Here is a 23,438-nt window from a genome sequence, read left to right on the forward strand (position 1 = left end):
ATGAAGGTGTATTACATGTGCCATTCCTAGACAAGGTGTTTTCCAAGGAACTTGATGATGCTTTCTTTGACTTACTGTGCGTATCAAATTTCATCGTTTGTATCGCTGGTTAATCCGATAAACAGCAGAGCCCCCTCTCTCACGAGTATTTTTTGGAATACTGTCTTATTCAGCAAAGGACATCAGAACAAAAATAGATATAGCCTGTGTAAAACCAAGAGTTTAAGTTACTTTAAGAAATTTACAATTTGTTTAGGCCCTAAAGTATCTTTTAATTTGATGTGTGTACTTGACCATGATATTTAATAGCAATGTTTTTTGGAAGCATTGAAATTTACTGTTCATGGTTATCTTAGAAACTGTTTTAAACATTAAACTGATGTTTGAGAGATGCTTGTGTCATCCCGTTAGCGGATGTTATTTAAAGCTCACTAAAGCTGATATTTTATTTATCTGAATTGTTTGTTTGAGCCTTTCTCATGAATCTAGGAATGCATTCTGAGTTCAATAGTGAGTATACTACTGTTTTTACTAAAATAATTTTTAAGATGATAGAGTCGCAGTTGATTTAACATCTCTTACGTGCCAGAGTCTATGCTGGATGTTCTACGTAAATCTTCATTTGACTATTTTAATGGCATCTATTTAGACAGGCTATATTTATGAATGTATGAGTTTAACAACATATTGTAGAGCTAAAATATAATTACTACACTATTAAGTCTATAGCTTGATTATTGATCAACATTTTGCACCATCTTCTAATTTTCTTAAACTGCATACATTTATTCAGTTAGTTTTTATAGCATAAATACTATTATGCACCAAGTACTGAGGATGCATTAGTGGGTGGCTATTTTCTTTTACCATGTGTGCTTCTATCAAGAGTCAATCAAGATATCATTCAAAGAAGTATGAAATTATAACTGTGATGTGTACTATCAAAAAGAGGTATATCTAAGCCTAGGAGAACTTATAGTGGGGTGATTTGACCTAATCAGGGAAGGTCATGAAAGCCTTTTATTCGGAAAGAATGTTGAGATAAGTGGAACAACCAAGTGCAGAAGACACAAAAAGTGTTGTGAGTCGAAGGAACAGGATATGTGGAAGGGGAAATGAAAGAATGTCCAAATGCTGGAGTAGACATGCAAAGTCCCTCATGATTTCTACCCAGATGCTCACGTTACACCTTCTTGTCTCAGATGATTTTTCTCAGCAGTTCCAATAAGAGACCTACTTGGTTGAATTTGGGGGGAGGGTGGGTAATCAGGAAAGAAATTTGTTTGATGTTACTTTGTATTTCTGACTCTGTAGGGTCAGTGAAAAATATATTAGATGACAGAAAAGCAAGGCTCCTTAAATCTATTTTCACTCACCATATACTGTTTCAAAGTGTTGTAATGCTATGTTATTAAACTTTTGCCCTAAGGTTTTTAATATATGTGTGCTTTATATATTAAATATGTGGTTTATAAATGACAATCTAGGCATGTGTTACCAAATGCTGCAATTTCAGTTCATGGAAATAAAGCTGCTCTTTTTTCATGAACAGGTTCTAAAAGCAGATGAGTATAAGGTGTCTGTGAAATTTATACTTACCTAATTTAGAACTTTTAAAATTTTCCATCTCTCTCCTTAGGAGAATAAGACTTGCTATAGGGATTCATGCTTTATAAGTTATTCTTTTCTCTGCATTATTTATGAGTTTAATATGAATATAATTGTAATATTTCTATTATACACTACTGAATTTGTATTTAATGAATTGAATTTACATTTAATCAGTTTGTGTTAAAGTCACTTAATGAGATGCTTCACTTTTCTGTGTTAAAAACAGGTCAATGCCAATCGGAGGCCAGGGTGCAATACATTATTCAGTGCTCATGTTCTGCATCACTTGTAAATTTATCATGATTCATGATTTAACTAAATCAATTAACATTTCCTATAACCCTACCTAATAATTCTCTAAAGTTAGACATTTTACTATTAATATATTGGCAAACTACTTTTTTCTTCTACTTTCTAACGTAAGAGTTCTCACATTCCTTTATTTTCAAAGTGGAATGTGTAGATTAAGATTGTGCCACATTATCAAAGAATGGAATAGTGATGAAAGAGGCAGTGGGAATTAGATTTGGATCTGAAGACACTAAGTTTTCAACATTCAAATTTATAGAAAAGAGTAAACAAACATGTTGGAGCTTTGTTCTCATATATATGATGTACCCGAAAGTAGTATTCAATGTCAAAGTAAGAAAGAACTCAAATTTTTTATGTGTGCAGGACATTTTGCTTCCTACTAATATCCACTCTCTCCATACCTTCCATCTACTCCCGTACTTTATCCTGATGACCTGTTCACTGGGGACAAAAGCCCACTAGTAACTATGACCTTTTCGACACCGAGTGTACATACCCCTAGCATCTGTGCTCAGCTCTCACTCTTCTTTCCTAGAACACTGCAGTCAATACGTGTTTTCTTCAAGGGTCATTCTTATATGTGCCACTGTATGCACCCTTTCTTTCCCGCCTTCACAAGAACTTTATTTTTCACCCCTTTTCTATTTCCAGCATCATTTTCTTCTTTCACTCTTTAATATCAGTCCTCTCCTGCTGCAGTGACCATTCCTTTTAAAGAAGCCTTTCCTTGACCCAGGTTCATCCTTATAGGTACCACCCTCTTTTTCTTCTCTGCTTCCCTATGTGCTTTGAAGAGTGTCTTGAGACGTGCTCTCACTCCACCTTGTTCTTCAGTGCGTTCCACTGGGTTCTGCCCCCACAGAGACTGCTTTGTAGCATGGTTGCATTCAATAAGTTCGTATCTTCTCCGTCTCTGAACTGCAATGTCTTCTTCTTGAGACTTTTTTTTTTTCTTTTCTCTCATCATCCAAGACAGTCCAATCACCTTATTTCTTTCTTGCCTCCATGGGAAGCAACTTAACTCTTACTCAGTTTGCTCAAGGACTCCTCCTCTACTTCACTTTTAATTCACATGGTTTTAAACCAAATCTCTATGCTGAAGTATTTTTTTTGTTGTTGTTAATCTTTAACCAAGACTTCTTTTGAGCCTCATGCTTTTAATGTTATGATATTTTGACATCTCCATTGGCATTTCTCACTTACGTTGAAAACTCACCCTCACTTGGACTCTGTGCTGCTCTTCCCTAACCCTTAAGTATCCCTGAGCCCGTCACTCCCCCAGGCTTCCGGCCATCCAGAGGCCTCCGTCAGAACCTGGCAGTCATTCAAGATACCACTGTCTTATTCTACCACTAAGTCCTGTTGATTCTTCCTCCAAAATAGATTGAAATCCTGCCTTTTCTGACCATCTCCACAAATAACAAAGCTACTGTATGTGTCTATGTTTAGCTAGGTTACTGCAGTAGCCTTCTAACTATCCCCCTCCTTTAAATTTGCTCACCTTAAATCCGTTTCACAAACAGTAGCTAAGATAATCTCTTAAAATTCTAGATGATATTATTTTTCATTTGGCTTAAAATTTTTCTGTGACTTTTCAGTTGACAGAAAATAAAATCCCAATTCTTCACATTTCCATTAGACCCTGCATTACCTACCCCCTGCCTACCTCCCTGAACTTTTTTTTTTTCTTATTGAAGTTTATTGGGTGACAATGGTTAATAAAGTTACATAGGTTTCAAGTGTACAATCTTATAATACATCATCTATATATCAAATTGTGTGTTCACCACCCAGAGTCAGTTCTCCTTCCATCACCATATATTTCATCTTGTTTACCGGCATCTACCACCCCCCAACCCCCTTACCCTCTGGTAACCACTAAACTAGTGTCCATTCTATGAGTTTTTGTTTCTTTGTTTGTTTGTCTTGTTCCTTATACATCATCTGTCTTCATATCTGACTGAGCTAAACTCTCCTTCTTTATGTTTCCTTAAAAGGCTCCTCTGCCCTCCCCAGACACCAGGGTCTTTTTATATGTTGTTCTATTTGCCTGTAATGTTCTTCCTCCATAGTCTTCATATGAAACATTTCTCTGGAATCACAGGAAATGCCATTTTTTTCATGGGATTTCCTCTAACTGCTCACAGTCCAAATTAGAACCCATTCCCCTGATATTGTCTTCTAGAGCATAACATTATCTTGCTTAACAGAAGTAATCATAATTTATTGTAATATTTTGAGAGGCCATGTGAGAATAGTTAAAATCCCAGACTCTTCTGCCACAGTGCCTATTCTCCATCACTCATTTGCTGTGTGACTATGGACAAATGATTTAACCTCTCTTTGCTTAAGTTTCTTCATGGATAATAAGAGTAATCTTGTAGGGCATCTATGAAAAGGAATGATTAATATTGATGGAATATGTAGTAAATGCAGCACATCGTAAACACCATGTAAGTGTTTACATACGCACAAATGTACATGTATGTAGCGTGTCCAGTTTACTTAATGTCTGAAGGCACAAAACTATCACCTGCTATAATTCTAGATATATAACAGGCTGCTAGTAAATATTTGCTTAATTGATTGGTGAAAAGTACAGTGCACTTTACAATTAGGCTTCAGTGATCTTCAGAGGGAAAAAAATGATGCCTTATATTTAGAAGACTATATAATCACTTATAAAATTTATATTTTGCTTTGTGATTACCTGTTAAAATGATTTAATTATGTTTTTGATCTGAGAATGTCTTCAACTTTTTTTCTGGCCCACCCCCTACCTTCTGACAAGTTGTTTATTATTATTATTATTATTATTATTATTATTATCATCATCATCTTCATCGTCATCCTCATTTTGTTGATGAGACAGTCTAGGCCCCAAGAGTCTGAGGGAATTCTACAAATAGCCGAGTTACTAAATGATAGGACGATCCCACTCATCTTACTATCCTGGACCTTATTGTTGTATCCCCATTGTTCTTATCTTTTTGGAAATATCCAGTGAGCTATGTGAATACTTTGTATAGGGTTGTTGAAATTACTTTGGCGATCATTCTTAAATTTTCAACTTGGGGCAGGTACCATTGGAGCTTATGTTGTCTCCTCCGCGAGCCTCTGTCGCTCAGGCCTCGCCACTCCCGGCAGGGACTGCAATGATGTCTTGCCCCGCTACCTCCATGCAGTTCTATACATAATCTCTGGAGTGACAGTTCTAAAAGGCCACCCATTGTTCCTGATACTTTCAGATTGCTTTTCTGTTTGAACCCCCATAGGAAGACTCTACTCTCAAATTTCAAAATTATTAAATCTCTGTGCCTTTCGTTCAGTCTACTATTTTTTCATCTAGCTTTTCCTTATTAAAGACGAGTAAAGTCTCAGTTTTTCCCTGTATCCTGCACAGGCGTCAGCATATCATTTCCGGAATATATTTCAGTATGTGTTGGGCTTTGGTTGTCTACATGCTAAAACATTGAGAGCTGGCAGGGCCCTCACATACCTCAAATCCCAAATTTATAATCAGGGAAACCAAGCCTCAGGAGTAAGTGACCGGCTCAGGGTTACAGTGTGAGTCAGGGGCTTAGGTGAAAATTACTATTTGATCCTCAATGAACTTTTGTTACCAATCCATTAACCTTTTTTTTTGGAAGAGAAAACAATGCAACCGATTGAGAAGTATAAAAAACAAATTCAACAAAAATTACACGGTTGATTTTAGTATTCATTTATATATTTATTTTTGTTATCTTTTGCAGTTTAACAGCAATGCCCAGGACGTAAGCTGTTTTCGGCACCTTGTGCAAGCAAATGTAAGAAATAAGAAAGTACTGAAAGATGCAGTAAATAATATTACAGCAAAAGGAATCACAGATTACAAGAAGGGTTTTAGTTTTGCTTTTGAACAGCTGCTTAATGTAAGTATAAATACCATCCCCTTTTCTCTTTTATTATTGAATTGCAGTAGCTGAATTTCAATCTGCTGATACTTACTACTGTCTAGAGTTAGATAACAGTGCTGTTTTTCATTTATTTAAAAAGCAGATGTGTCCAGGCAGTAGAAATCTTCAAACTACTTTTGTTTCTAAATCCAAAATTCAAAAGGCTTACAAAATGTAGATTTTCTTTTCCTTTTAGATCTTTTCTTCCATCATTTCTTCAAATGATGTTTAAAAAACCCATTTTTAAGGTAATGATTTAATTTGGCATAAACACTTAAAACTTGGTGGGCATATTTAGAATATCATTTCTTTTTTCTTATCTCAATTGCTGCAGTATTTATCTAGAAACTTGTGCTTTTAATCATCAAATGGTTGCTGGAAATAGTTTAGTTTTAAACATCTAATTTGGGTCTTTAAGTTGTTCCTAAACGTACGGAAACATCCAAATAGTGGATATTAAGGTGAACAGGAAGTAAGTCCCAGATCAGGCATTCGTTCCTCAGGGAAGACTCCCCTGAACGAGATCTCCTACCCATGTCTACAGTTAAACTGTTTGACTCTGGCATGCCCACTGCTTGCCCCATGTTACAGCAGGCATCTCAATGTGGACTGTATTTTCAAATGGCCGTTTCATTTAGTTTATTTGGAACTATGTGAAGGCAGGAGACATCATTCACTTTTGTATCTCTCAAGAGGAGAGAGAATATAATCACTGTGGTTGAGAGTATGGACCTAACTAGCCTCTCTGTACCTTGGTCTCCTCATTTATGCAAAGGGCGTCACCATAGCATATACATCAGAGAGTTGTGGACAGGTTTGTTTATAGAATCTGACACATAGCAAACCTCGTGTGTATGGAAATTGGGTTGATGTTGGAGTCGTGATCATTATTACTGTAATTAATGACTAGCACATGGCTGGTACAGAGTAAGCTCATAATTCCTGTCATATTTGCTGAATCACTGAAAAAACCCTCACATGTGGTCTTTTCTGCAAATCTGACTTTGTTGTCCCCTAACTGCATCTTCTAAACACTTTTTGAGATGTCTGAGTGGTTGATTCATTCATTTGTTCATTCAGCCAATATTTATTGAGCGCCTCACAATTTCCTGTCACCCTGCTAGAGCTGGAATCATAGAAGTAAACACAGCCATGTGTTCTCAAGAAGGCCCAGCATAACACATTATATGATTCTTCCTAGTAGGGCCATTATGGGGCATTTGGAATGTGTTTGCTGGAGCAGCATGGAGGAGGGAATCAACTTACCCAGCAGAGGTCAGGAAAGTGCGGCATTTCCTTGAAAACAGGATTTTGAGGAATGAGTAGAATCTAGATAGGTAGATGAGAGAAGAGGAATCATTTCAGTGAAGAAGAACTGTATTGACAAAGGCACAGAAGGATGCCAGACAGTGTGGCCCACAGCAAGCATTGCAAGAATTTTGGCATGGCTGAGGCATAGCAATACAGGAGCAGCAGTGGAAATGCAAAGGCCGTGAGGTGTTAGGTACTGAAGTCTTTAGGAGCAAACCAAAATGTTATGGTCTGAAAACGACATGGTCTAACTAGTGTTCTAAGTTAGGAAGCTATTGTAGAAATCCTGGTGAAAGAAGAGATGTTAAGGCATGACATGGTCCCTGGATAGGGGAAGACATTGCTGAGAGGGGGAGGGGATTTGGGTGACTGTAAGTTCTCTGAACTGGAATACTAAGTGGATGATGGCACAGGAATCTAGATAGAGGGAATGTGAGGGTACAAAGAGCTCAGTTGTGGTTATGGTGAGTTTGAGCTGCTGATGTTTATTAGATGCTATTAGAAAAGCAAGTAAGGGGACAGTAAAGCAAAGAAGTGCATCACTGCAGTTTTCAAGGAAAATTTTCTTTGGTAAAATGAATGCTTGTTCAGTGATGCATGTTCATAATAAAAAATAAAAACTTTGAAAGTCAAATGTAATTGACCATTAGATTGAAATATAGTCTTTCTGTAGTAAAGGGATACAGTTTTTTAAAATAAAAGTTATTTTTCTCTGGAATCAATAATCAACTTTTCTAGATCGTGTCATTTTAATTATTTTTCTTAGTATTATTAATGTACCTCACTTCATTCCCTCCTGTTCAGGTTTCAACTGTGAAATGACTTGGGGTCTCAGGCCTAATGAACCATTATAGAGTGAATCTCATTAGAGAGGCCACATTAACGCCCACATTCGTTACTAGTTTCTGATAAAATATAATTTTACTTCTTTTGGCCTCTAGTACTGCCTTTACCACTATTGTGAATGATTTTTAATGTTTCGGTTATTCCTGGAATATATCTCAAATGTTCTGCTTTCCACACATCCTTTATATATTGCACTTCTTCATTTTAAAATAACTTTCCCAAATGTTACGGCCTGCCTTATTCAGTCAACGCGTGTTTTGTTATCTCTTTCAAACACTTCTCGTCTTATTACCATGCAATGCCATTCCCTGTTTTATTTGTATGTCCTTGCCAAGTTTACCTTTAAGATTACCAAAGCAAGTATCAAATGGAATTAGACTATCATTTATCCCATAGTAAACATTAAGATTTGAATTAATCTTTTAGGTAGGATTTCATAAAATATTTCTAGATATATCAAGGTGCATTTTTTTCAAAAAAAGTTTTATTGAGTGCAGATATGCTAGATGCTGTGCTGTGTACTGGCCACGCAGGGGTACAACAAAGCAGGTTATGAAATAACAATTAAAGTAAATTACCAACTCTACTCATTTCAATTTTATTGAAATAGTGAAGTTCTGTACTTAATTTGTTACAAGCCAATAAGGTATAATTGTTGTTTCTATGTGATTCTGTAGATACTTGCAAATCCACTGAAAAGTTGCTGTGATATACCTAACTCTATCACAAGCCCTGAGAAGGCTAACCCTAGGAAAAATCATGTTGAAAACAAAACATTTCTGTATTTCCCTTTTTGTGTGTGTCCTAATATCTCTCCCTCCTTGGAAAGGTTACTATTATTTTATTTATACAAATATACAAATGATCAGCAACACTCAGTGTGCTAATTTATATTGATATTTCTATTGATATTTGATAATAATACCTCCTCCAATTCCAAAAGTGAAACCAAGTCCAGTTGTAAAAACTTTATCTACTTTATCACTTTTAATGAATAGTTCTTTATATGCATATTATTTTGCTCATTTTTAAATATGCAGATAGAAAAGACAAATTATCAGAAAAATTAATTTTAGTTAAGGGATTTCAATACCTTTTACAAAAGTATCTTGTCCTAAACCAAAATAGGTATAAATATAAAAATATTTAAACATGAAAAAAATATTTTGATGATAAAATATGTACCTTTTGTATAGTCAAATTTTCGGATTGTTATCTTCAAAGATAAGGACGATGTTTGAATGGGACAAATTGTATTAATCAATACTTGTGTTTTCACAATACTTGGATAAAAGCTTTAACTACCAGTGTTCTACTGACCTAGCCAATGGGTGACAGTATATGTAATAGGATCTTATTATCAATAGAGAAAAACATTGTCATTATTAACTTTTACAACAGGAAATGGGGTAGAGCATGGACCATCATAGACTTAAACACTACAGGAGAATTAATGATTTTAAAAAACATTAGTAATTTAAAGGCCAAGGCCGTGCTGTCCAGTGCTATTGAGCACCTCAAATGAGCCTGGTCTGAATCGAAATGTGTTGTAAGTATAAAATACACACTGAAATTTGAAGGCTTATTATTAAAGAAAATAATCTATATTATCTCAATACATTTTGTATTGATTTCATATTGAATTGATAATATTTTGGATGACTGCGTTAAATAAAATATTAGAAGGAATTTCAGACATCTCTTCTTACTTTAAGGTGGCTATTGGGAAGTTAAAATTACAAATTAGGTTTACATTGTACCTCCATTGAACAGCACTGGGCGAGAGGGTTGACATTTTGAAAGAAGCTGAGCATTCGTAAATTACTGTAATCTTTTAATTGCAACACTTTCTCAAGCACTTAACAATGGTAGAAAGGATGAGATATAATTTCAGATCTCAGAGAAGTCCAGCCTTCTAAATTAATTGTTCATTTTTAGTGGCCCTTTAGTGCTAATCCACTGTTCTCCTATGTTTCACTCTTTTGGGATCTTAAAGAAAGTATAAGAGAGGATTTTTACTATTGGAATTCAGTCTTTCAGGATAAGAATATGTATGGTGGGTTGAGAGAGGATAGGAGGATATTCTGGGAGTGGGTATGAACATTTACAAAGATATGAAAGAGCATTGGGTGTTAGGGATTGAGTGGGAGTTTACAATTCTGGAAAAGTAACGTGAATAAAGTATGATGAATAAAGAGCGAAGAGAGGGAAAATGTTTGCAAATGGATTGAAAAGATATGTGAAAGGGTACGCACATTTTTAATTAACGTCACTTTTTTCTGGTAAAAATTATAGAGTCATGAAATTGACATAATAACTATTAATTAAAATACATTTATTAATCAACCACTGACTGGTTATTATGTATAATAAGCACTTTTCCAGGCAAGGAAACAACACTGAACAAAAAAGGAAAAAACTTCACACCCTCATGGGCCTTACATTCAATTATGGGAAGCCAACAATAAGCAAACAAATAAAATATGTACGGTATATATAAAAGAGTATAAAATGTTATGAAGAAAAAGGCAGCCTGGGAGGGAGATTGCAATTGAAAAACGTAGTGTTCAGGTACATTTCACTGATTAGGTATCATTTGATCAAAGATGGGAAGGAGGTGAAACATGTGGAAGTCAACGGTGGGGCGGGGGTGTGAAGGAGAGACCCTGTTAGGGGTGGGCCTGGCCTGAACCAGGAGCTAGTGGTTAGGATATGTTTGTTGAGCAGGTATTTACTCATTATTTGCAACCTGGTCATGCTCTTTCATATGCTGTATATTCCCTACCTTTTATTATGTATGATATACATTTTTTTTTTTTACAGTATAATGTTTCCAGAGCCAACTGCAATAAGATTATCATGTTGTTCACGGATGGAGGAGAAGAGAGAGCTCAGGAGATATTTACCAAATACAACAAAGACAAAAAAGTGAGTGTTAATTTCATAGTATTTTAATTTTAATATTAGCTTAGGTGGTTTTTAAGAAGAGATAGTGGGGGAAGGATGGTAAGGGGGGCAAGTCTCGGTTAAAAACACAAATGTGCTCATTATCAAGTTGTACTTATCATGGATTATAAACCACAGTCTGAATTAGAGAATCGTTAAATATATTTTTATGAGATACAGAAGTACCTTATGACTAATTTGATAAAATAATTTTGATGATAAAATAATTTTGACCTGTAGAATCCTATTTGATTCTTCTACAGAAATTCTATGTAAGAAAATGTTATAGAAAGAGAGAAACAAGAAAAGAATGGAAAACTAGGTACAATTTAAGCCTTTCTAGGATAAATGTATGATATAATTTAATTATTAAAGATTAGTATAATGACATTAAAATTTTCTATAGACAAAAAGATTGTCTCCACAAAGACTTTTTTGTAGATTTACAAATAAAGCACTTTACAATAGCAAAACCTACATTCTCATTTGAAAACCATTTCCTTTAAGAAAAGATTTTAGACAAATCTTTTATAGGTATACTAGTTCAATAAGCAAAGAATGTACAGATAAGTGTCTTAAGGTTGGAATATATTTGTTTCAATGATTCTTTGAAGAGGAAAGTATTATAGAGGGACCTAAAATCACCTATATAGATGAACCTGCAGTTACTGTGGAGAATATCAACTGTACCTACCGTGTTTCCCCAAAAATAAGACCGGATCTTATATTAATTTTTGCTTCAAAAGATGCATGAGGACTTATGTTCAGGGGATGTCATCCTGAAAAATCATGCTAAGGCTTATTTTCCAGTTAGGTCTTATTTTTGTGGAAACACGGTATTTTTTCTAGCAGTCCTCCTATCAGCCCATTTCAATTTTCTGACTGACTTGCCACAAAAGTTAAGAAAACAATTCTCAACTTGATTTCCTAAAATGCTGAGGATCCACAACAAAAAGTAATGATAAATCATAAGCTATTTCTTATGTTTCAAAAATTCCAGCAGAATTTATGCGTTTATCCACAAGGAGACTCTGCAGAATAAAATGTCAATTTGATTTGCTTTTAATTGGAAATTTCACCATTTAGAGAGGTGTAGCTCATCATCAGCTGAAATGGATTGTTTTATATGCATTTGAGGAATAAAAAAGAGAAATACAACATATGATAAAAAACTATGGTGAATGTTTAAATTTTTAAAAAATTTATTACAGTAAAAGACACATTGCCATTAATCCCCCTCGAAATACTTCCCCTCACTTCAAACACACTTATCCCATCGTTCTTACCACTTTATAAAGCAGTTCTGGAAGTTCTCTTTTATGAGTGTCTTTAGTTGTACTGTCATGGCTGCCTCAATATCCTGAATCGATTCAAAATGTTTACCTTTCATGGTCATTTTGATTTTGGGGAAGAGCCAGAAGTCACACGGTTAATAAGGTAGATGAGGACACATTGTAATGTTTTTATTAGACAGAAATTGCTGTATCAGAAGTAATGTGTGACACAGAGCATTGTCATGATGGAGGCTGAAAGCATTTGCCCATTTCTCAGGATGTTTTCTATGCACATCATTTCTAAAATGCTCTGATAAGCCCTTACAATATTCACACTTCACCATAGTGTTCCTGGGTACAAACTCAGGTTGCTCAATTCCATCCAGGTCAAAAAACAAAATTAATATCACCTTGATGTTACAAGTTGGCTGTATTTTTTGATCACACCTCATATATGAATTAATATCTTTAGATAGTTTTGCAGACAAAATATTGTGAATAATGGGGTACAGTATTGATGAAAAATTTTTGGAACACTGAAGCATTCTTAGGTGCTTTTTAGCCTATATGTGATCTTAACATGATCAAAGAATTGAAAGCATATATACACACAAACTTAAAATTAATCACATATCTTTTTAATATTCAACTATTTGAATACCGCATATGCTGCAAGAATGGGTATGTCATATGACATAAGTTTAATGCTGGGTTTTTTTCCTAAACAGCTGGTTATTTTAATATAACTAGAAGAAGCTATAGAGAAGGATAGAAAAGCTATTCTTTTTGAAAAAGTTGATAAATGGACTGAACTGTTGACTGTGAATACTTTTAAGTGATTACTTGATTTTATGAATATTTCTTTCAAAAAAATGATCAGAATTGAAAGTAACGGGAAGATGCAGATGCATTAACCGAAGATATACTGTACATTACTTATCTCATTTAATAACTTCCACTCGTTCCAAATTCTGGGCCATATCACCACCTGGAGGAGGGCAATATCACCACCTCCCGTCCCCTTTCAGGCTTGTTTAGATACTTGTGCTCTGATGCCGCAGCACAGTGTGCAGTCCTACGTGTCCCACATAATGTTCTCTACCTGCAATATCTCTCCTTTGTGCCTTCTCTGCGTTTTGTATGACATTGAACTCCAGCTATCCCCCAAAGAGCAGATTCCAAAATAGTTCTCGATACATGACAATAAACAAATGGAGACTAACACATTTGGAAGTATGATTTCTATTGTAGGACAAATTAATAATTATAAAACAACATGGGCAAGAAATATTCAGCTTACTTATTTTAAATAATGTAATATTATCATGTTTTGAAGAACTCAAATAAAACAGTAAATTTTACCTAAAATTCCACTGTATCTCAAAATTCTACTAATTAATCTAACTTCTTTTAGTGTCTTACATTTAGTCATAATTTTAAGTGTATTTTATTATTTTATGATAGCAGCAAGTGCAAACCCTGTTACTTGTATTGTTTTATAATGGATATAAGTTTAGATAAATTATCTTTTCCGCTATTATATCATCCAAATCAACCACCAGGAATTTTATTCACTTCTGGATAGTTTTTTATTTTGTTTTTTTCATAAAAGAAGAGTTTCTTAAATGAATACCAGTATGACAATGGATTTTACGTCCTATATCAGAATTTGTGCCTAAGTATATCTTAATTTTAAGGAGTACATAATTTTTTAATAAACAAATAAACATATAAAAAGAGAATACATAATTTTCATCTAACCTTGTAAATTTTTTTCTCCTTTTCCAAAACTCTTTGCATCCAGGATTAACACAATAACATGTCTTGGAGACATATCATAAGTTTTGCTTTCGTCCTTTTTTTTGTTTTAATACAAAAGTTTTATTCTTAAGGAAAGTGATTGCATTCTACTCTCTATTTTCAAAAATTGTTCCATTTATTGAATAAACGAAGAATATGCTAGTTTAAAGCCATTTTGCTATCTATGTATTTCTCCTAAAATGTCCAATCTAAATATTATTATCTTAAAATACTGGTTCTCATCCCCTTCACCTTTTATAGGAACTCAACTTTTTAAACAAAGGCATTTGTGACATGTTAAACCATATTAAATGATTCCTATCACATTTACTTTTGTAAAACTAATGAATCTGTTCATATTCAACAATCCTTCTCTTTTTCATTAATTTATTGACTGCTGTGCTTTGAAGACACACACCCTTTGTTAATGCCAAAGTAACTTTTAAAATTAAGCTGTTAGTGCTTAGTTTCTATGATTTTGAAATAAATGTTATTTTTATCTAACAAAAATTAAGATGTTTTTGTAATTATATACTGTATTTCTATAATTCTAATTTCAGTGGCTACAACAAAGTTCTGCAATACACAAATATACACACATTCCTACCTACAAAGATAAAGCCCCCTATATTTATATCTATTTAAAATGGACATCCCCTCTGTCCATTGTATCCCCAGGAACAGGAGATCCTTTGTGATTCTGGCATGAGCTTTCTCAAGTGGTATGAGTAAAGGCCAACAGGTGTTTGAGAAGTAAATGAGGGATGGGGAAGTAGAAATCTGAATATAAACTATTTTTTCTAAAATCTTTGAAACTTTGCTAAGAAACATTGTGAAAAAATAGTGAACTTGGAGTCAAGATGTCTGCACACGCATGTATGTGTGTGTACATATTTTTTAAAATGGAAGAGCTAATTAATTATCATATATTATAGGTTAGTGAAGGCATACACTGACAGGGAAAGCTTATTGATACAAAACAAAGAAAGGATAATAGATGGAGATCTTTAAAAGAAGAGGGATTAAGAGAGATGCAGATCATAGATTTCTGAAATAAGTGTGTGTGTGTGTGTGTGTGTGTGTGTGTGTGTGTGTGTGTATGTGGACAGCTAAGAATTATATTTCTAGAAACATTGTTGTCTCATATTTAAAATACCCTCTTCTTTCAAGTTCAATAGCTTCACTCATTTTCTAACATGGGAAAACTTTGTAAAACAAACAAACATTCATTTCTTGATATTTGCATGTTCTGTATCCACTGACAGTGAAACTAGATAATGGTAGACAGCCACTTTTAATTCAGTTATACCTCTGGGTGTATTTGTATTTTATCCAGACGTTTACATAGTTAATTGTGTATGTCAAGGATATATGTGTGCATATATTGTGTGTGTGTGTGTATATATATACATACTAAAATTATTTATATATGTACAAGAAAGATTTTTTTCAGCATCTTCAGATACAGCTTTAAATGGTTGTGGATGAATCGAGGAATCCTTTCTAACTTGCCCTCCTCATTCAAACTTCCCATCTTCCACCCATGCACCCACACTGTCTGCAGCACTGACAGCCCACAGACACTGATGTAGAAGATAATTGTCTATCTGTGTCATCTAAGGATATGTACGGCCAATTCCATACCTGCAAAATTGATATTTGTTACATTAATAAATTTATCACCTCAGTATTTTCCTAGCCATATTATCTTTCAAATGACCAATATGTAAAAATGAAATTTGACAGATTTAGATAGATATAAACTTTCAATACTCTTTAAAATTCTATATTTGATTATAATTTCATTTTAAAATACGCTTTTTAAAGAAGTTCACTTGTAGCTTAGAAACATCAAAATTACAAAGTCATAGGAATGTTTGATAAGTTAAAAAAAAAAAAAAAAACCTGAAAACTACTCTTTGAATCCTAGTTTTACCCCAAACCTCTTGCTTGGCATTCATGTGGCTGCTGAATGCTTCATTTACACCCATTTTTCATCCAGACGACATCAGAAATCATTCAGAGCACCCAGATAGGTGTGATGAGGTACATCCAGAGAGCTGATTAATGAGGCTGCAGATATACAGCACAATTTAATGAGGCCAAAAGGTTTGAGAATTAGAACAAAATGTTTCGGTTCTTTTGCGAAATGAATGTATTACTCTTGGGAATGAATCGACCTGATTATAGACAGGTACCGCTTTAAAACCGAGTCCATGTTAATCTCCTCACACAGCTGTTTCAAATTAAAATGCATTCAGTTTCTAATCTTTACCTGTAGCAATGCCATTCCTTAGAGCTCACCCATGTGTACGAGACGTCCTTAAACATGGTGCCAAAAGTAAAATGAACTCTATCCTAGAGTCCAAACAAATGAATAAAGAAAAGTAAAACCAGACACAGAGTTGAAAGATAATTCCCAGGCCTACCAGAATTAAAGGTAGTTGATTTTCTGTAGAACAGCAAAGGGATCGGTTAGCAATACACACTTAAAAATGTCTAGCCAGCTAGAAAATAGTTCTCTGATTCTTCTCAGAATTAATCAATAAATGAAAGGCATTCAAAATCAATAAAATGAACATTACAAAATAAGTGGTAAATTGAATGAGAACGAATGGGGAAAAGCGTGTGATAGATGTGGAATAATTTTCAAAATAAAGAATCCATAGCTAAAGTTATAATTATCTTGACAATAGATATATTATTTAAATTCTTTAAAAAGTAATTGTCAAAGTCTTTTCTATTTTTAGAGATATATAATCTATAGCCTGCAAAAAATCTAAAGCAAATCAAACATGGCTGAATCTGTGTATGTGTTTTATATAGTAAGAGTGAAAAATGTCCATTAATTTTTCAACAGCTGGTAGAGAATATTATTTATGGAAAATAATTTGTTGCCTTATCTACACTCTCTCTCTGGCTTCTTCATCAGGCAAGAATGAAGTCTTTGAACAGAATGTTCAAACATATGATCATGGAAGGCATTTATACTTGTAAATTATTTAATACTATTTAACAAATGCACTACTTCTAAAAAGTTTTATTTCAGATATTTTGAAACTTTCAACAGTTCTAAAAGATTTTCAGCTCTGAATAGGAACTATACTTTCATAAAAATCAAGTATATTATTTATGTTGGAGTTACTGTATAGCTGAAAACAATAATTACAATATACATTGGCCCTCTCGGTAGAGAAATTATCAATTTAAAAGGCAGGTTGTGTGTGTGTGTGTGTGTGTGTGTGTGTGTGTGTGTGTGTCTTCCTCTCTGACAGGTTTATTTACATTTGTTTCTCTATGAATAAAATTAAAGTTGACAGTTTCCTAAACTAAGGAAAATCTTATCAAATACATTTTCTTCAGGTTTAAATAATATGACTTCTATGCATTTTATAATCTTTAATATCTAAAAACAAACAAAATGAGTTTAAGTATTGATTAAGCACGAGGTATATAATATGACATAAATCTTAGAGTACAGAAAATGCACTTAAACTAATTTCTAGGTAAAATTGTACCACCTACAATTGGTATTGCCCATTGTTTGTGTTAAAACATTATACGAGAAAAAGCACTCTGTTCTCCTTTTTCTGTGGCTGCCTTCTCAGATTAAGAACTCTGCTTATACTATATCTCTGGAGAGGTGTCTTCCTTACGCAATCATTCTAGAATGATCCCTTCCCCAGAAACTCCTTTTATCATTCTCTATGTCAGCATACTTTTTCCTCTTTGTTTTATTTCTTCCAGATTACCATTTTTTAAAAATTTTACTTATGTGTTTGTTTACTCTTTATTTCAAACTCCCCTTTATTATAAGCCCAATGAAGGTAGGAGTTGTGTTAGTTTGTAAACCGACCATTGAACCCTTAGAGGCTAGCACAGTTCTTTTTTTTCTTTTTTTAATTAAAGTTTGTTGGGGTGACAATGGTTAATAAAATTACATAGATTTCAATTGTTCAGTTCTTAAATACATCATCTATATATCACATTGTGTGTTCAGCACCCAGGGTTCTATCTGTGTAGAGGGTGCCAAAAAAAAATGTATACACATTTTAAGCAAGGAAAACTGTATTAAAATTGTAATATTCAGTATATACTGATAACAAAAGATGAATACAAGTCACATTTGACATCTGCAATTACAACAGGTGCACAAAGTGTTTACCATCAGCGTCCAGACACTTCTGGTTACGGCGAACTACTGCTTGAGCAACGTTGCCCCGTATCCACTTGTATAGATTTATTTGGCACCCCTGGAATACTGATATGTTGAACATATCAGTGAATATGCAGTAACTATGTGCCTAAGCTGAACTATAAGAAATTCATAAATGTCAGGAAAACCTCAGTAGTTTTATTCTTCTTTTAATAGAAAATCATTTAAAACAGTATTTTTTCTTATATAATTAGAATGAGTAAAATGGATATTCCTCTCTTACACACCATCTTATAAGTAGGGAGGGCTTAGGTTTATCTAAAAAATTATTATATCGATGGCACATTTCCATTTACCCTAATCAGTCCACCACATAGATTTTCATGAGTATTCTCATTGTTAGTGTCAGTAAAGCATTTGGCATTACTCAAGAATAATAAATGAAATAAATCACTCTATCTTTTATTTTCTGATATCTCAGCTAACAATAATCTTTGCAAAGCTACAAATTGCTTGAAATGCAGTGTGTGCATAGCTTATTCCTCCTTTATCAAGTACTATAAATGTAAGCAGAGGGAAGGGGAATTTGAAATTACTTTCTTATAATCTGATAACGTGAGGGGGATTCATTATAATTGTTAATAAATTAAAAATACCAACATAATTCCACGACAGGTATCTATGTTTTGCATTCATATGTAAGATGTGAGAATCATCTTGGTTTTTTAAGATCATGCATGCACAACCTTGATGACTCTTGCATTTTGTTTTCCCTGTTTAAGTTGTTTTCTGTTATTTACTTATACAAATCCAACAGACATCAATTAAATTCTTGCTTCTGTCAGACCTTCGGAAATCTCATATAGGCATATCTCATATGGACACGATATTTAGACAATTATTACACTCTTCTTTAGAGCTTATTGCTAAATGTAATAGAGTGAGCCAACTTTGTTCCTCTAGAAAGGTATTATTTTGAGTTATTTTTAGTTCTTTTAGAGGCATGAAAGGCTAATGTCCCACTAATGGAAAACGTTATCTCACTGAATTCTGGTAGTTTGTAGTCATTATGGTCATTGTCATAATCATCATCTTCATTACCATAACTAATATTTATAGAGCTTATAATTTTCCATATAATAAAAAAGCTTCACATGTATCATTTCATTTTCAACTGAATTAGTCATATAATAAAATTATTTTTATTGCCATCATCCTCATCCGCATTTTGGAAATAAGGAAACCAAAATTTGAGAGATTAAGTAACTTGTTGAAAGTCTTACAGCTAGTAATTGACAGAGTCAAGAACTTAGATGATCTGTTGTCCATATCTCATAACCTTATGTGGAATGCAGCTGGCTGGTCATCTGTCTCTCTCTCCTCCTGCACAGCCCTCTGGCTCTGCCAGTCACCATTTGCCCAGCCAGGAGCCTTCCTTCTATTCAGACAACAGGGTTTGACCACTAGGGGGCATGCTTCTCACAGCCTTAACTGACTAAAATGGATTAAACTAAGCCATCAAAACTTTGCAGGTTGCAAGTAGCTTTCAGATCTTTGGGCTTTATAAAATAAATTGGTTGTGAAAGGTGAATTCAGACACTTTTATGTATTTCATAATGCTATAACACTAGAGATATGGTTTATTCAAATGCTCGGGATTGTGTTGTATTTGTGAGTTATGGAAACCACTGTAGAATTTTCTCCTGAAATATTCAGTCTGATCTAATATTTTTATAGGCTTAATGCCAAAAGTTTTAGTACACATAGTAAATTAATAAAACCCATTTCTGACATCATTTTTTCTACCATGTTTCGATAGCTGAAGTTTTTATTTTAGTTTTATTGGCTTTCTTTCTTCATAGTCTCATTTCCATTATTCCTTGGAGATTTGCCTATTGTAAATTAAACTTGAACTCTGGGTAACTGATAATTGTTGAGGTGACAGTTTCCAGTAACTGTGTTCTGCTGGGAAACGAGAAATTCCTATGGCTTTCTAAAATAGGTTGACCCTGTGGCTTTGGAAAAAATCTTAATTGACGACAAGTATTTTAGTCCTCAACAAACAAAACAAAATAAAAAACAGATTAGCAGAAGTCCAGACTGTAGTATAAAGTTATAAATCATTGGTGGATTATAGAAAAAAAACAGTAAATAACCAAATTTGTTATTAATTAAAAGTTTTCTCTGATCATGTAGGTCAGGCTTCATGTATAACTGTATATTGTTGGAATTATAATATTCTCTTCCTATAAAAATTTGTTTTTCAAGCAGCTGAAGGCCAAATTATAAAGTTTGAGGCTAATAAGGACTGATTTTTAGATGTTTTAAGTTTAATTGTATTAAATATGCTCTCAAATTACTATTGTTTCTGTGAATCAGCTTACATAACTAAGCACGAGTCAAGAATTATGAGAATGTTTTTCATTCTCTAGGAATGATGCAGTACATAAATGGTATATGTATTAAGTATAATTTTGCCTGCACACATTTAACTCCATTGAGCAAGTCTGAATAACATTAAACAAAAAAGATTAAGAATTTACCATGGTAAAATGAAACTGTCCAAATTACAAAATGCAAGACAACTACAGGCCCAGTTTTTGCTCTGCTATATTATAATGAACTGATTGACATGCAGATAACAGGACATGTGTTAGATCCCTCTTGTTAAAAGTTGAGACCACTCATTTGGCTGTTGGCTTTTTTTTTTTTTTCCATTTAACAAATGTTTATTTCCATTTATGTGTAAGACACTATAATCGGTGCAGTGGATAAAATAGTGCAATCTTGGAATTGTTTTAACCTAATCCAATGTTTATTCAACACTACCTTTCCATGTTATTTCTGTTAAAGACCTCCGGCATTATGAAAACTATTTTTCAAAGCCATCGATGATTGTATAAGTCTCATACATGGACCTCACAGAAGTGAATATTTTGAAACATGAGCCTATCTGAAAGTCACACAGATTAGTTGAGGAACATTTAGCAAATCTTCTAGGATCATTTCACTTAGAACAGAAAGTTTCCAGTAGGCATTTGTTACATCAATCCAGTGTTGTAATTATAAATGTACTAGGAGGCATAAATAAAGGAATTTTTTTCTTCAAAAAAGTTGACTTTGTCTTGATGTAAAGTTGGTTTAAAGTAAGTAATTTGTTTAATTGAGACTTTAAATGTAATATATATAGCTTGTGTGAGTATGCATTAAGTATTTTGAGTTATTTTATATGTCATTTTATATTTTTTGTAAGACCATTTAAATACACTAATAAGAAAAGAACTCTAAAAATATACATCTTTGAGAATATAATTTACCTTGATTTTTAAATGGTGCATATTGCAAGAAATTGCTTTATTTTTTCCTTTACCCAAAATTATAGGTAAACAAGAACTATAAACTTAAAGAAGTGGAAAACATCAAAAGAATGGGGGGATAAAAATCATCTCTGGATTTTGGCATCTGGAATTTTAGAGCTAGTTCATTAACTATTCCACAGGGTGGCAGTAATATTGTATGGAATAGGAGGAATACTACCTCGAGGTCCAAGTGGAGTTACTGTGCAAAAAATCATCTTTTAAATTTCACTAATTATTTGTCTACATACACTATAAAATGTGTATTGCACGTGTTTATGAAATCAATGAAGTTAATTTTTTATTACGTAATTACCTAAAGTTTGTAAAGCAAAGTCAAATTAAACATGGGTATAACACCTGGGATTGAAATAATTTTTACATTGATTTTTTTCATTGTTGTATAAAGAATTTAAATGTTTGAGTAATTTTTTATTAAACTTTTTCTCAAACAAGTATATATTTATAAAAACAGTTCAAAAAATTCTAAGATAATCTAAAATCATAAATGTATATGCATGCATCTGTTCGGTGTGTGTGTGTGTGTGTGTGTGTGTGCATGTGTGTGTGTCTAACCAAGAGAAAAATAAGCATCTTATATATGTTAGAAAGATTTTGTAAATATTGCAATGGTAAGGAAGTTGCAGAACTTATAAAGAGAAGGTTTCATTTATAATTCTTGAGATTTTAGTAACCATTGGGAGTTTGGAAATTTTCAGAAAAGATGACTTTAAAAATGTTTACAGTAAGACAAATAAAAACAGGTAAAAGAGGTGTAAATTATACATTTTTGTATGGTAATGACTCAATCAGTCAATGTAACTTATGTTCAAATAGCCAAGGGCTTATGTGAAAAATGAACACAGAGGAAATAAAAATGAGTGTATTTTTTAATTTTGTAAAATTATAATTAATTGTGACAGAATATACTCTTCCACACCCAGCCCTGATCCTTAATTCCTTAATTTTGATTTCTGAGTGCTGAATGTAGGCAAGCCATGCGGGTTAGGTAAAACTTTTGTAGTAAAGCAAAGCAACAACCTTTTTTTTTTTTTTTTACTAGTATGTTTTTGGCAAGTGTTTATTTGGACTATTTGATGAATAACATCAGTTGAATAATGACATGGTGTGTATCTAAGTGTAGCCTCTATGTTATTAGAAATGCTTGCCTTCCAGAGACACAGCTATTAGTCTTACTCATTTATTTCTTTTTACTGAAAAGTATTTTATGGAAAATATTTTACTAGAACACTGTTGTGGTAACAGGAACAACTAGACAAAGCAATGCGGTAAGTTGAAAACTGGAGACATGCTTTCGAATGTTAATTATGGAGGAGATCCTCAAGTGCTTTCTGGAGCATCTGGATTTTTTCGCTGTCTTGATTCACGTGACAAATGTTTAGGGTATGGCAGTTAAATTGAATTATCAGTAGGGTGGCCAGTCCGTTTATAAAAATATTTCCATTTAGGAATACGTTCAACTATATAAGCAGTAACACTCCATTGAAATATATGGAGAACCTAAAAAAATGGCCCAATTGAAAAATTTAAGAAAATGAAACTTGCATTTTGAGAGAGAGAGAGGGATGACAGTAATTCTACTGTTAACTTAGAATCAGTCACTTGTCCTTACAACCTGATGTGATTAAAACTCAGCTGTGTCCACCAAATGGCTCCTTACTTAACTAGCTCAGGCAAAGCTAGAAGACTTAAGGGTGACTCACATAATAAAACTTTATAAGTGAAACAGCAACATCCCCAATGTACATTTTGGGGCAGGGATTGTTATGATGTGATTTCTGTGTGGCCAAGACGAGTGAAAAGAACAGAGAACAGATGTGAAATCTCTCCTGAGATTTGTGCTCTGTAATCATGTGGAAAAGATGAA

General features: G+C 33.5%; 1 protein-coding gene across 7 annotated transcripts in view; it reads left to right on the plus strand.

Moving 5' to 3' along the window:
* CACNA2D1 (calcium voltage-gated channel auxiliary subunit alpha2delta 1) overlaps positions 1-23,438 on the plus strand; it is a 457,063-nt gene that overhangs the window by 365,533 nt on the left and 68,092 nt on the right. For all 7 annotated transcript variants that reach the window (XM_033088705.1, XM_033088698.1, XM_033088699.1 and 4 more), the window contains exons 11-12: positions 5,679-5,837; positions 10,842-10,946. In XM_033088705.1, the coding sequence (XP_032944596.1) occupies positions 5,679-5,837; positions 10,842-10,946 (264 nt within the window). The remainder of the gene's footprint in view (positions 1-5,678; positions 5,838-10,841; positions 10,947-23,438) is intronic.

The sequence above is a fragment of the Rhinolophus ferrumequinum genome, chromosome 20 (genome assembly GCF_004115265.2).
Source record: "Rhinolophus ferrumequinum isolate MPI-CBG mRhiFer1 chromosome 20, mRhiFer1_v1.p, whole genome shotgun sequence".
Classification (NCBI taxonomy): domain Eukaryota; kingdom Metazoa; phylum Chordata; class Mammalia; order Chiroptera; family Rhinolophidae; genus Rhinolophus; species Rhinolophus ferrumequinum.